At 42.2% G+C, this 15,596-nt stretch overlaps 1 protein-coding gene across 14 annotated transcripts in view; it reads right to left on the bottom strand.

Moving 5' to 3' along the window:
- Lmo7 (LIM domain 7) overlaps nucleotides 1-15,596 on the bottom strand; it is a 206,428-nt gene that overhangs the window by 85,346 nt on the left and 105,486 nt on the right. For 9 of the 14 annotated variants that reach the window (XM_021181949.2, XM_029469225.1, XM_029469229.1 and 6 more), the window contains one exon: nucleotides 11,319-11,425. In XM_021181949.2, the coding sequence (XP_021037608.1) occupies nucleotides 11,319-11,425 (107 nt within the window). The other 5 variants (XM_021181951.2, XM_029469227.1, XM_029469228.1 and 2 more) reach the window with 5 other exon arrangements.

The following is a 15,596-nucleotide window of genomic DNA, read 5'->3' as shown; positions in this document are numbered from 1 at the left end:
AGGGAAGGGAAGGGAAGGGAAGGGAAGGACCACCACTGCCCGGCATTCTCCACCATTTCTTAGTGGAGACATTACATTCATTTCTCAGTAATCTGGGATGCTGCATGCTATGGCTACCTAGAGCTAGTAATAATGATACTCATACTGTCTGTGGTGGTTTGAATGAGAATGGTCCCTATAAACTCATAGATTTGAGTACTTGGTCATCAGAGAATGGCACTAGTTGAAAGGATTAGGAGGCTGGAGGGAAGTAATTCACTGGAGGTAGGCGTTAAGGTTTTCAAAAGCCTAAACCAAGTCCAGTGGCTCTCTTGCTGCTGCCTGCAGATCTGGATGTAGAACTCTCAGCTACTTCTCCAGCAACATGTTTGCCATTCTGCCCTCCATGCTGATAATGGACCAAACCTCTGAACCTATAAGCCAGCCTCAATAACTGCTTCCTTTGATAGGACTTGTCATGGTCATGGTGCCTCCTAACAACAACAGACCACAGACTAAGACATTGTCTCCTCCCAGTCACAGACTATGCCTCTTTGAAAAAGTAAATTCACCAGTCTGGGCACTTCAATGTCACAGAAATCTATGCTATGAGCTAGCAGTGGCATTTTATAAGTCAGTACACTTTTTTAGAAATTTTCTTTCTAAGATGAAGCAAAAGAAGCCTAGGAACAGGCACACTGAACACCAGTCCTTCGAGAATTTCCACATCTCAGTTAACTGAGGAGAAAAAAAAAATACAAAGCATTTTGGGCTGGCAGCTATCAATATTGTTACAATGAAATCAAACAGCAGAAACCCTGGTACTTGATATTTTGTTCAGGGATAGCTCCCCCAAACTGTTCTGAGCACACAGAGCAAACTCTAGGTAAACTAACAATTGAAGCTGGGTTAATGCAAACAGTGCTTAATTCAAAGCAGGTGCTTCTCTCAAACTCACTAAATCCTCCTTGCCTTTAAAGCTTAGGAAAAGCTGGCTGATCTTCGCTGTGCTCCTTCAAAGTATGTCTTTCATATGCTTTTCAGATGATAACATTACAAAAATCATACCAATCACATTTGGGAAGATTACTGTGTGACACTTAGATTTGTATGACAGGTGGCCTTTTCCCTTCATATTGAAAGTCTCTCCAGTGACGCTGGCACTGTTTGCATGGGGTACTGTGCATGTTTGCTCGATGCTTATAAATCTTCCACTCACTTTAGGAAAGGCACGAAAAGGTGTGTGTGTCTGACAGATGAAGGATGAAGCCTTCAGCCACCAAATCTCACCCAGAATGCCAGAAATTACAGCAGGAAATTTCCCCTAAACACTTACTGCTTCATCAGCCTAAACTCTCCAGAAGCAAACAAATGATAAGCAACGAACAACTTTTTTGTCTATTCTATTTATTACTTGGTAGCCAGGTAATTTTAAAAAAAGAAAAAGACTATCATCTTATAATGTATATTTTTAAAATATCAATAGAGCTGGAGAGATGGCTCAGCAGTTAAGAGCACTGACTGCTCTTCCAAAGGTCCTGAGTTCAAATCTCAGCAACCACATGGTGGTTCATAAACCAACCATAATGAGACCTGACGCCCTCTTCTGGTGCATCTGAAGACAGCTACAGTGTACTTATTTATAATAATAAATCTTTGGGCTGGAGCGAACAGAGGTCCTAAATTCAATTCCCAGCAACTACATGAGGGCTCGCAACCATCTGTACAGCTACAGTGTACTCATATACATAAAAATAAATAAATCTTTTTTTTTAAAAAAATCAATAGAAAACCCCAATTCCTATGCTTTTCTTGTTTTGTTTTTTCCCTTTCTCATTGTAAGTAAAACTGGAGCCTCCGTGCTTATTCAACCTTAACCCTACCTCACTTTATTGATGTCTATGAGCAAATTCACATCCGATCATATAACCAAGGCTTTTTACACTTTGATGGGACAAAGTGGCCCAGCCCAGAGGAGCAGTTAAGTTTATTCTCAGTGGACAACTGCCTTGAAATGCACTCTTGAGCTTAGTCAGGATCATGAACAGCTATTCCAAGAAGAGAGAGAATGTAAGCCCTCCAGCATCCTTTCTGATAATATCTTCTGATCTCATCTGTGTAAATCACCTCTCTCCGCGTCCAAAATGACACTTCACAAAAATGGGAAGGAGAGAAGGCAATATTAAAAATGAGCCAATAAATAATGCAAAGGCTTGGGTTTGGATGTGCTGCGAATGGCATCATCTGAATTTGTGGAAGTATTTCTGGTTTGCTCTTTCTTAAAATGAGGAAATCATTGCAAATTAAAATCTTGACATTTTCAGGAAATACAGTGGAAACCTGAATTTTTAAAAAGCTGACTAATACAACCACTTGGTCCCACATGTAATGAGACAGAAACGACAGCAGACCCTTCACTCTAGTGATTATGTCAAGTTGGCTGACCATAAATTCTTTACTAATGTGAATATTTAAAGGGGCTGGAGAAACTATGCCCTCCTCTTGGAATGCATCAGCACCCAGTTCTCAGCACCCAGTTCTCAGCACCCAGTTCTCAGCACCCAGTTCTCAGCACCCAGTTCTCAGCACCCAGTTCTCAGCANTCAGCACCCAGTTCTCAGCACCCAGTTCTCAGCACCCAGTTCTCAGCACCCAGTTCTCAGCACCCAGTTCTCAGCACCCAGTTCTCAGCATCCAGTTCTCAGCACCCACATGGGATGGCTCACAGACACCTGGACATGCAGCCAGGAGGATCCCACACCTCTGGCTTCTGTTCGCACCCACACTCACGTGCATATATCTATACCTATACACAGAATTAAATAAAAATATTTTTAAACTACATCTAGTCAAGTATCTACCCCCAGTAGAAACAATGAGTCCCAGATTGCCTAAATTCAGAAAAATAAAGACCCATAATTGACAATCACAATTTAAATAGCCAGAGCTGACTTTCTCCCTCAAAGGCACATGTATTTTGACAGGATCAAAAAAAGGTCACTAGATTGTGCAAATGTTCACAATAACACTTTAGTAGTTATTGGGCACTTGCTAAAAGCTAGGCGCCATACATGTGCCTGCTGATTTCCTTTAAGCAGCCCAACACTCTCAAGAAGCAGCTTGCCATCCAAGCCTGAGTACCTTCTAGATTTCAGGCAAACAGGAATTACCGCTGTCATTTTTAGTGATCTAGTTCTAGAATTTAGCATACAGCATGATAGAGAGTGAGCAAGAAATTACCATTTTGTCACAATGGTAAAGCTGATCCATCACATGGATCAAAAGTGACCTGGCTAAGGCCACCAAAAATACAAGTGTTGAGGTTTGGTCTGCTGCGGTGGATGTAATACTCAATATTGACCCTGGTTGTCCCCAGGGATGAGGGAATCCTTACGTGCACCAAGTGATGCTATGTAACCATGCTCCTTAATTTAAAACTATGGATTGAGTAAAGATGCCTACAGCCTAGAGCTGGGCAGAAGAGAGGTAGGCAGAGTTTGGGTTCCCAAGCTTGGGGTCTGAGGAGGACCACAGAGGAGAGAGAGGAGAAGATGCCATGGAATAGGTGAGTCATAAAAACATGGCCAAGAGGGCTGGCCAATTGGAGTTAAGAGCTGCCCAGACACACTATGACAAGTCATAACTCAGGGTTATTGATAGGGAAGTAGAAACTAATAGCTTAGAGGGTAGACATCTCCGCAGTTCTAGTGCTGTCTAACAATTAGTATAAATATAAAAGTTGTATGTCTTTTATCTGGGAACTGAATGATCTACGGCAGGGTGGAAACCCCTGACTGAGATTAAATATTTACCACAACAAACAAGAGTTAGCCCAACTCAGGAGACACCAAAAATCATTGAAGAGGCTTTTGGTCACAGCAAGTGACCCTTCTTCACTTGAATTTTATTGCTGGATCCCAGAGAAAAGTAATCAAAACTCACCCAGAGGTTTCGTGGAAACAGTTCAAACAAACCACTAGGGAATGGTCGATTTTCTAAGGATTCAGTCTCCAGATGGCATTTAATTGTGTCACAGTCAACATGGCTAGAGAGGGAGGCACCCTTATCTTTAATGCTATGTACTGGTAGGCAAACCCAGACAGGTAACTTACCAGTATGTTACTAGCTTTGAGAAGAAGGCTTACTGTAAATGTTGGTGAAATGTCTTAAAGCAGCATTTGTGACTTATCATAAGAAATTACCTCAACCAGGAACACCTGCTTTCAATACTATTCCTTGCCCTTAAACTTTACAGACATTATCACACCCTATACACCCACTGTACTTTCCAGCCTGAAAATCTTAAATGTGCATTTCAGATATAAGCTCATAGAAAGGCCATGTTTCTAAGAGGTCATGTGAATACACAGATGTAAACATGCAATTGTGTACACACTAGATGTAAATACGTATTCTTTATACGGGCATAGGAGGAGTTACTCAACCTTCCACCAACTGCGTTGAAAGACCTCATGGTTCAAAGTTCCCCCTCTGCTTTGCTTCCTCCTGGTGAGGGAGTGATAAGCTCACCTCTTTTGGATGCTGCGCAGTTTCAGAATGTGTTGTAATGTGCCATATCATTACCCTACCATGATAAGTCAAAGGTGACTGAAACCAGAAGTTCAGCAACGGCACTGCTGGAGCAGCTTTGCGTCTGATAAGAATGAAGGGAAAATGGACAACAGAAGAATCCGCCTCCCCCACCTTTGCAGTGTGCTCTTGAAGTACCCAGGATATGATTATGATTAGAATCCAATTTTCATACCAACATTTCCACTGGGTACCAAAAGATAAAAGGGATAATATATGTTCCTTGTTTTCAAGTAGTTTTGTGATTTGGGGAAAGTTTTCACATAAATGAATAAGAACATAAAGGTCCCATATGGAAAATCTCTGTCCCCTCCAGTTAGAAGAGTTCCTTGATTAAAAAAAAAAAAAATGAAATGATTGTACTTTTTTTTTTTTAATCAAAGAAACTGGTGAGTGTTTCTATTCTCTCATAGCTGGGTGTCAGGAGGACAGGATATCTTGTAGCCCAGGCTCATCTTCTCCTCATTGTGTAGCTCGAGACTCCTCTGTCTCCACTTTCCTTATATTGGGATTACATCAAACACTGGCACATCTCCTGCCTTCACCTCCCCGGGATAATGGGCATACATCACCATACCCAGCTGACGGGAATTTGAACCTAGAATTTTGTGCATGCTCAACAAGATCTCTACGCACAGAACTGACATTCGCAACCTCCAGTGGATTTATCTACACCATGCATTCAACTATGAATTTGTAGGACTTCCTGTCAAATGGTCAAGCAAACTCCATCTTATTTGTGGATTGTAGGTACCAGTCAGAAAATTCTGTATCAATGTTTTTATATGATAAATAAGCAAACTACCTCTCTAAAACAAAATTCCCTCTTTTTCAATAAAGTCTGTCCTTTTTACTCGGAGATAAGCTCAGGCATACATATGTTTGCCTTCATGGTGATGATCAGTTAAAGCAGGCCAGAACATAGCACGAAACTCCGAGAGAAACAACACTTAATGCTGGTAGCTCAGCAGGGAGGAACCAGAGAGATGGCTCCGCACTTGTTGCCCTTGCAGATACCCTGGGTTCAGCTGCCAGCACTCATATGATAAGTTCACAGCTTATCTATAATTCCAGTTTCAGGGGACCCAGTACCTCCCCTGACCTCCACAGGCACCAGGCACATGTGCTTCCCAGACACACATGTGAGCAAAATGCTCATTCGCATAAAATAAATCTAAACAAACAGCCGGGGAGACTACAGATGTGCCTAAGCATATAATTTTTACAGAGAGATTCATTGAGCACGAGGGCCTTACAGACAATGATTTGAAAGACAGATGAATGTCTTTCAGCAAAGTACCTGTCTCTTCGAGCCTTGTTATGAAACAGTTGCAATCTGATAGGGGGAAACAAAGACCTGTCAAACTCCCATGGCCTGGCTGGTGTCCACTACTAATCAGATCAGCTATGGAGTGAGACTCTTTGAAGCACAAATATAGGTGAGGTTGCCTGTGATGATAAAGACCCTGGCCAGACCAGAGTGTGAAATAGCAGCCAGCTGACCAAGCAGCATCAGGCCCAGGGGCATGGTCTGAGATTTGAAGTAGAGAGGGGGAAGGAAGAGCTGATGACCAGAAGCTTTGGATTCTGAGAGAGAATTAAGAAGTTGAAATAGTGAAAATCAGGGACAAAATAAAGCTCCATTCTGCTAGGACTTAACATCACCTGTCCCATAGTCCCCAAGCAGAGGTGTGGGCTCTTAGATGTGCAAGGGACACCCATTCACCAGCTTTACCTGCTGGCCTCCACCAGGACCACAGACCTTTCAGATGATTTAATGTCCCCCTCTCAGTAAGTTGCTGTCCCCTGAAGAAAAGAGCAAGGAGACACAGATGTACAGAGCACAGGAACTTCCTTTCTGCCTGCTTGTCTAGAGTTGATGGGAGAGGGAGCACTGAAAACAGTCACACACAGTGACAGGTGGGAATTGCCATGCTCCGGGGACAGATCCAAGTTTGGATAGCACTAAGCTTGCTTTAGATAAATGAATAAAAATGGAGATGGCAAGATACTCATTTAAAAGAAAAACTTATAAAAATAATAATAATAATAATCTAAAACCAGGCTTAAAATTAGGACAAACATTAATGGTGGCTGGAGAGATGGCTCCCTGATTGAACACCCGGCATTCGTGCCAAGGTACCCACAACCAGCTGTCTGTAACACCAGCTCCAGAGGACCCAATACCCTCTCTTCTGGCCTATGAGAGCACCCCCACACATGGCATATATTCACAGAGGCACACATACAAACATTTATGAATATGTAAGGCATAATCATCTATGTATAAAAAAGTACTCATATTATTTTTACCTACCTGAAAAAACTACAAGTACATACATACACCGTCAAACACAGCCGGCCTCCATTTAACAGACTGTTTGTCCAGAGTGCCATCTGAGAGCCTTAATGATTTCACAGTGTGGTGACAAAAATCAAGCTGGCCTCTGAAGCCATGGATCTGAACATCTGGACTGTCATTTTGAGCTTCCCATAAGTTTCATGATGGTTAGATATTAATACTAATTTTACCTCCAATCACTGTTCCTTTGGCAACTAGCAAGTATTTCAGGCCAGAAAAAAAAATCTTGATTATCTATACCCTGAGGTAATATATAAAGGAAAACCAGAAAATAGCACTATTTAAAGTTACAGTTTAACGTACAATAAAATACCTTAAAGTATAATAAAAGACCTTAATAAAAGCAGCACTAAATTCATACTAGAAGATGATTTCGTTACTGAAATATTGTGTTCAAAAGCACTGCCACTCTGTAATTATGAACAGAATGCATCTGAAGAAGTGTTAAATTCCAGACTGCAGAGCTGAGGGGGTGGGGGGAACAAACATGTTTACAGCCTGTACAAATCTGCAACTTAAAATGTTTGATAGAAGTTGTTTTGAGTAGCTCGGGGAGATGGCTCACTAGTCAGTAAAGTATTTCCTGGGCAAAGCATGAGGAATGAAGTTAGAATCGCCAGAGTGCACATAAAAGCCAGGCACAGACAGGGCCCTGCACCTGGAAACCCAGCCCTGGGCGATGGAAAGCAGGAGATGCTGGGCTCTCATTGGCCATCGGGATTAGCCAACTTGGCAAGTTTCAGGACAGTAAGAGACCCTGTCTCAAAGACTCAAGTAGAAGCTGACAGAAGATACCAGTATCGACCCCTGCATGGATGGGTAAACGCACCTTCACAACACAGGCAAACACCACACACACACACACACACACACACACGCTAAAAGAAGAAATTGTTTTTAAGCAATGCTTTAAATATGAGCTTTACTTTTTAAATCAAAAGTTATTAAACATGCAAAGTTTTAATGCTGAGCCTGACCTGCCACCAACTTGGAGCCCCGTAAGACAGGATTCTAGGACTCCTCTGATGAGTTAATTTCTAACATAATCAGTCACTGTGTACCCCTCTTTCTGACCTGATACCATCACAAAGCCCTTCACAGCTGTTTTTGGGGTGCTCCCAGTGTTCTGTGGCATGCCTCTGTGGGCACTGGGTCAGGGGTGCCTCAATGTTCATTCCCCATGGATTATGTATGTTCAGTTCCATGCGGATAACTCCGAAAAATGGTTATAAAGATGCAGGGAAAGTTTCACGGCTGCATACTGGGTTAGCCCTCATCAGCCACTCATGGAGATCGAATCCTAGGTTTGTTTATTAACCCTTTGGGGAGAAAAAAAATAAACATAAATGGATCCTCCTGACTTGTGAATAAGACACAATACCAAAATGAGTAGAATCTTTCAAATGCATTGTGAAAACATTCAAACTCCCAGCAAAGGGAAGCCCAGGAGGAAACCCAATCGTCTATGAGTGCATGCAGTTACAGAAGCCCGGGGAGTGCTCTCAATCCATTCTGTTGGTGGGAATGCATTGCAAATTCAATTTTAAGGCACACCCTGCTGAAAAGCAATGTCCAAGGCTCTGGGTTCGTCCAGCCACTCAGAGACAGCAGCTCTTAAACAGCTTCTGTCCTCACTGTTCCTCTGCTTCAATTCTCCCTCACTCCATGTAGCCACTGTACATGTAGCCATTGGACATGCGTCCTCCACCCACAGACTAAACACCTCCTGTTCCCCACACAGAGCATACCAGCTGTTACTGCTTTCTCTTGGTATACCATGGCTGCTTTGCAGATGCAGCAAGGCCAGCCTACGTCTGCACGCCATGAGATGATAGCCTGAGCGGTTCTGTAACAGCACCGCACTTCGAATAATCACATCGCTTGCTACATTTCTGCCAAATCAAATGTTTGTAGTTGAGTCAAACAGTCTCGGAATACTACACACATGGACGCTCTCAGACAACTCACAAGGAGCCTTGCCACCGAAATAAGCATACTGAACTAACATAGAAATGAAATTATTTGATGACAGCAAGCATGCTGTGACATCATAGCTATGTCACAAGCCTGTCCGGTCACAGTCTTTCAGTCCCCATAGCTTTTTTGCTGGCAAAGATGGTCTTCTATGTCTACATTGGGAATGTCTGAACCCCTGTATTAGGACCACCTGGAATAGAAAAAAAATCCTCCCCTGTTGAGTCTGTCCTGTGGGCTACAGGACACTTAGTGTCACTCTAACCCACTGGATAGGCACCCCACACCAACTATGACGATGAAAAATGTCTCCACATATTGCCAAACATCCCCAGGGAGGAAAAACTACCTCCACAAGAGAACCACCGATCTAATCGATATCAAGTCCTTTTATTTATAATAATGACAGGTCAAGAGTTGAACTACACACGTCTGTGTATTATGTCACAATCCAAACTAAAGCTTTTCTTTACTAAGCAATCATTTGTCTTCCGTTAAGCCTGTTCCTCGTAATGAAAGGCGCTTTCTCAAAGCACAAGGGAAGTCATTTGCCAGTGATCTTCAACCTTGTCTGAGAGGCACTGAGCCTTACACTGGGGTAGACCCAGAACTCACACTTTAAGCCCAGCAAGATTCAAGCATGGAGAGTTCTCAAGTAGACTGAGAGAGGCTCTCTCACCCTGACCAAGCGAGGCACACCTTGCTGTGACAGGCTTGTGGTTTCCACTCAAACAAGTTGTTCTGCAGGCTTCACACAACCCCGGTTTCACTTTGTCAGTAATTTAATTTCACTGAAGGTTGAGCCCAGATCCTGATTTCTTGTCAACACTTTAGACCCAACCACTCCTGAAAGCGGTTCCAGGCAAGCCCTGTATGCAACACTTAAAATCAGGAGCCAAACAAACATGTTTCACCCAGTCCGTAAGCTACCTCAAGTATAGGCTGCCGAGGTTCAAAGCAATAGGACTGCAGAGGAGAACACACTTAGACTTAATTCACATCACCAGCTTCAGGGAAAAACTATTTCAAAGGCTGAAGTTTCTTTGCCCAGATAACTCCTAGAAAAGGATGTACTACGTAGGAAGAAAAAAAAATTAAACAAATAGTTTCTCATTTTCAATGGACATTGTAAGGACCTTGAGTATAGTGAAAGTAGGTATTTTCAGCAACAAGACTTCAGATTGGTACTTTTCAAATTCATCAGAAATGTGGACAGAGGACTCTTCCAGGAAGATATCATTGCTGTGGAGTTGAGAAAACACCCTACGGGAAGAGGTGGGCCAGTGTGGCACAGGTTGTTCATTTGAAATATTTACTGTTAGATTTTAAAGCAACTAGTGCTGCCTGAGGTTGTTAGGTTAGACTGTTAGAAGACAAGGCAGATTATCAAAAATATCTGTAGCATGGTTTTTCCCCATCAGACAGTGGCCCTGTTTAAGATTTCCTGGTTGCTTTTAATAATGACTGAAGCCACACGATGGGGACAGTAAGTACACAAATCTTTAAAGCAAAAAGTTTTTCATTTTCGAGATTTCTACAAGTAGAACAGACTGGATTTCCTCACTTGGAAACATGGTAATTAGGTTCAAGAGGCCAGATAAAAGGGTAAACATTATTTCAAAATTATATAACGTCTATGTCACATTTACCTAGCAACATAATTTTATTACTGATTTCCTGCATGCAGATTAGACTGCTGGAGGGGGGAAAAAATTTCATAACTGCTTAAAAGAACTTTCCTGAAACCACACACTCACACATGAACACTACTGTCCACCTAAACTCCAACAGAACGCCCACGGATGTGAGTTCCTCTCTACTTTTACCTTCTTGCCCAAACTACGACGACAGTGGGAAGGGTTCATTATTCTAAAAGCAACCACTGAGAAGGTTGTTGGCCCTAGGCAAAACAGTCCTGTCAGATATGACCAAGGAGGCTTGCACCAGCTGTCCCTGTCATTTTCCATGTCCAACTACCTAAAAGCTACTTTCAACTGATCCTTTTTATCTTTCTATTACGGTAATAGCCTCTAAAATCGCTTGATAATTAAAATAAACAGCGTTACCATTAGCAACCAAGCATGGCCAGGCTGGAAAACATTAAAATATAAGCTGCCACTCTGGTCAGTGTAGAGATTTACAACAAGATCCTGACACTGTGTCACTTACAGAAGGCTTCACACTCTCAGCCAGTCCTCAAGACGATTTTTTAAAAGAGTCTATTTTGGAATGAGACACAAGAAAGACAGAGAGAGGAAAGATAGTTCCATAAGCACAAAATTTCTCAGCAACAATTTTCACTTAAGCTGCAAAACCTTCAGTATATATATATATATATATATATATATATATATATAAAACATTTAGATATGGTACAATTATTCTACATTTAAAACACACCAGTGAGACTTACTTGACGGTGACTCGGTTTGATAAGTCCTGAAGATCCCCCGGATGAAAAAGCTGGGCTTCTTTCAATCCAATCTGTTCACAAGCTCTCAAAAAAACGTTTATGTTATCCTGTGAAAAGAATTGGAAAGTGATTGCTTAGCCGAGCTTGCTCTCAGACAAAGGTTACCAATTTTTATGATACGAGTTCACAACTTCAAAGTCCAATTATAGTCCGCCAAAGAGGCGGCGGCAAGAACAGCCGCATAAGTGTATTCGAAAGAGAAAAAAAAAAAAGTCCAAGAACACGTATAGCCTTTCCGTCTTCCAGAGCATAAAAAGGTGGTGCTATCTTATGCCCGAGCATACACTGTTCCTGTGATCTTTGTGACTGGCACGTTAAACATTACCTGTTATAGGACAAGCGCCTAGCCAGTGAGCAGTAATCTACACTTTGATGTCAGCTCTGCTCTGCAAACAAACGCCCTCTTCCCAGCTTCGCACGACAAGCTTCACCTCTTTAAAAATAACTCCAGCTACTGACATTCACCCACCCAGAAACTGTTGGCAGGGAAGAAATAAGAGGAGGAACGTTCTGTTTCTATGATTACAAATTACAGAACGGCTGTGGAATACCACACCTGGAATCTGGGTTTGGTTGCTGATCCAGCTCGTGACAGGCACAGAGACCAAGCTATACGACCAAGGAGAAGCCTGGTGCTTATTGGCTGAGCCGGACCATTGGGGAGTGGCATATTACTCATTCCCTGCACCTGTCTGAAGAGCTGCCTCCAAAAAACTGAAAACCTATCCTCCACCTCCAAGCTTGACCTCCTATCTAGTTTCAAAGCTCCAGTCCTCCACTTACAAACCAGTGCGTGCCACTGTGCTATGCCTGCTGTGTGGTACCACGATGCGTTCTATTTTCAGGGCGCTGCATTGCAACCACACACATTTGGTTACCAGGATTAGCTTTGGCATCGCCCCTTACAGCTCTTGAAAAAGAAAAAGTATTTTATGTGGCTGAGTTCCTGGTGAGTCCGTGTGGACTCTCTGCTTTTGCTCTGCTGGGAGTTGTGGGTAGGGGAATGTCTTGCTTGCATGCTGGCACATGCTTGTCCACTTAGGTTGGCTGGCAACACCGGCTCTGTGGTATGGGCCTCCCTGGAGCCACACCCCACCTCCCTCCCCGAGGTCCAAGACTACCTGCCAGTACTTTCTATGTGCAGGCAGCAAAGTTGGGGTGTTAGACACAGTAAGAGGGATATCCAAAAGAATGAGAGAGGAAGAGGCCGATTCACCAGCTTAAGTTCGTCAGAGTCTGAGGGGACTTAAGGAAAGTGCAGAAAAATGTGTGCCCAGAGAAAAGCAACACTGACTGCCAAGGAAGCAAGGGAAACTAGAAATCAACAACTGTTTGTGGAGGAGGAAGGCTGTTCCAGGATGCTCTCAGACAAAGACAGTGTGAACTAACTAGCCAGGAACTGAAATGTTTGCTTCATTTGAAATAAGTTGGCCCCAAAGCCTAAAGAAATTTCTAAGTAAAAAGTTGAGCAGCCTAAACAAGATGATTTAATTTTAAATTAACATATGTCCAAGAAGTGAGAGCATGACATACAATGAGGAGAGACTGACGAAGACACCCAAAATTGACCTCTGATCCCCATACACACACACACACACACACAAACACGGTGATAACCTATTGGCAAAATTCCAGTTAGGAACACAATGGTATCTTGATTAGTAAGTTTACAATTTCTAAATGCTAGGTTATCTGTAATTATTTGAAAACACAAATTAACAATTTTAATGCCTACTCTCAGAAGAGCAGACAACAAAAATATCTCATTAAGACAATATCTCATATCCAACAGGAAGCAAATTTCATATTTGGGGGAGGGAAAAGGAAAAATAAATTATTAAGCATCTTCATATCTGCCTAATTTGGCTCTGAATGCTTACATTTATATAAAATTATCAGATGTGAATGTAGTACAGTGGAAGAATGCTTGCCTAGAAAACACACAAATCCTCAAGCAGGGTGCTAGGAACAGAGATACATAGATAGGTAGGTAGGTAGATAGATCGATGATAGATAGGTAGATAGATGATAGAAAATAGATAGATGATAGATAGATAGATAGATAGATAGATACTAAAACAAAATCAAACAGAATAATCTTAAGAAACTAAGAGTAAACACACCCCACATATTTTACAAAAACATAATAGCACTTACCTTGTGAACGAAATGTTCAGGTTGATAAGAGAGAAGCCACACATTCCTCAAAGCCCATCTAAGTATTTAGAGAGAAACCACTTCAAATCGAAAGTGACTCTACTCCATGGAGAACAAAGTTCAAGGAAAGAACACAAGTGGTGTGATTACATCTTAGGCTTGAGTAAAACCTTTTTTATCAGCCACAAAGCAGAATGCTGTTTTCAAGGCTTAGCGGTTCTCGGTTTTAAAAAGCAGACAAACGTCCTATATAAACTCACACATGGCCTACGCACTGGAAGTGAGGTCTGCTCCAATCAGAATTGGAACCTCCATCATGCATCCTGGACTGGAGCCCACTGGTAATTTATTTCCTGCCATTTCAAAGGATCCAAGTGGAGCATTGCCTCAGGGGATAGACAAAATTATAAAATAAAAATTTCATGTCTGTTCCAGCATCAAGCAGACACACCCAACTCAGCATAATAAAAAGAAGGCTTTTAGCCTTTACTGGGTAGAGTCATTTTCACTAGAAACTACTCCAAAAAAAGAAAAGAAAAAAAAAGTAAAGGGAAACAATAACATCAACAACAACAACAAAGCATAAATGGAAATCTTCCTCATCTAATTGGCCTGGGAGCCAGGACTAGCTTTAGAGAGATTAGTTATGCTTTCTGGCCCCATTTTCTTTATCCACGTAGTGAGTGCATACAGATCTGCGAGCCATTACAAAGGACAGGCAATTCTGTCTGCAAGGAGAGGAGTGTCAGAGCCCACTGGTTCTTCATACAAATATTCTATAGCTCAACAAAAGACATCCTATCACAAAGAGTGTGCTTTAGACACACATGACCCCTACACATTCAGGGCCAAAGGTAACTTTCAAAAACTAAAACAAGAATAACAACAACTTCAATAATAATAAACTCTAATGGTACCCAAGTAGCTCCTTCTCATTTACAATGTTTCTGTGGAGATGAAAGAAAGGCAAACACTACAGAAAAAGTAGAAGGATTGAGATGTTCATACTCCCCCCTCCCCCCGCCATAACCCCAACTAATCATTAGTAATAGTGGTGCTCACTAAGAGACTAGGATGCAAATTCCACCAAGTTCTACAAAGTTCTCCGGTTGGTACTGGCTCACTGCAGAACTTTTGTTACTCATGCCAAACTGTAAAACAGAAGATCCTGAAACAGCTGCCTCAGACAAAAGACAGCAATTCTGGAGAGTCTAGAATGTGGGGACCGCCTTGACTAGGTACATGGCTCTGAGATGGAGGACCCTTCCTAGAGAGCTGTAACTGGCCTGTCATCTCAGGCTGCAGTTATGCAAAGCTTGGCCTGGCGTGGTGGCTGTTCCCGAGGTAACTCACTCGGTGGTTGGCAAATCAGGGCAAACCGATGCTTCCAGAAGACTTAGCTGACAGAGCCAGTAATCTGAGAGAGAGCAAAGTGGAAGCCACACGTCCTGGCTCTGAAAGTCTTGTTCCATCATTTCTACAGGACTCTACTGTTACAGAGACCAGCCCTGTTCAGTGAAGACTGCACAAGGACATAAATAAAGCATCATCGACCATGGGGGAATACTGGTCCAGCATTTCACTGTCTGGACACCAGTGATTCAAACCCCACTCATATAAAAAATTCAAACACACTCTCTCTCAAGGCCTACCAAATTCTGTTTATTAACTATTTGTTTAGTGTATCTATTAGGAGGTGTGTGCGTGTGTGTATTGTGGATATATGCCAGGTGGAGGAGACCAGAGAACAATTTTTAGAAGTCAGGTCTCTCTCTCTACCAGAAGTTCTAGGATCAAATTCAAGTCACCAGCCTTGCAGGCACCTTTACCCACTGTCTTAGTTTTACTATTGCTGTCATGAAAAACCATGAGCAAAAGCACGTTGGGGGAGAAAAAAATTATTTGACTTATACAGCCATACACATGGTCCATTACTGAAGGAAGTCAGGACAGGTACTCAAACAGGGCAGAAACATGGAGGCAACCATTTAAACCAAGGCTCTGGAGTGTACTGCTTACTGGCTTGCTCCTGATAGCTTACTCAGCCTGCTTTTTTTTTTT

The sequence above is a fragment of the Mus caroli genome, chromosome 14 (assembly GCF_900094665.2).
Source record: "Mus caroli chromosome 14, CAROLI_EIJ_v1.1, whole genome shotgun sequence".
NCBI lineage: Eukaryota > Metazoa > Chordata > Mammalia > Rodentia > Muridae > Mus > Mus caroli.
Note: the sequence above shows the minus strand (reverse complement) of the source record. Positions and strands in the feature narration are given on the sequence as shown.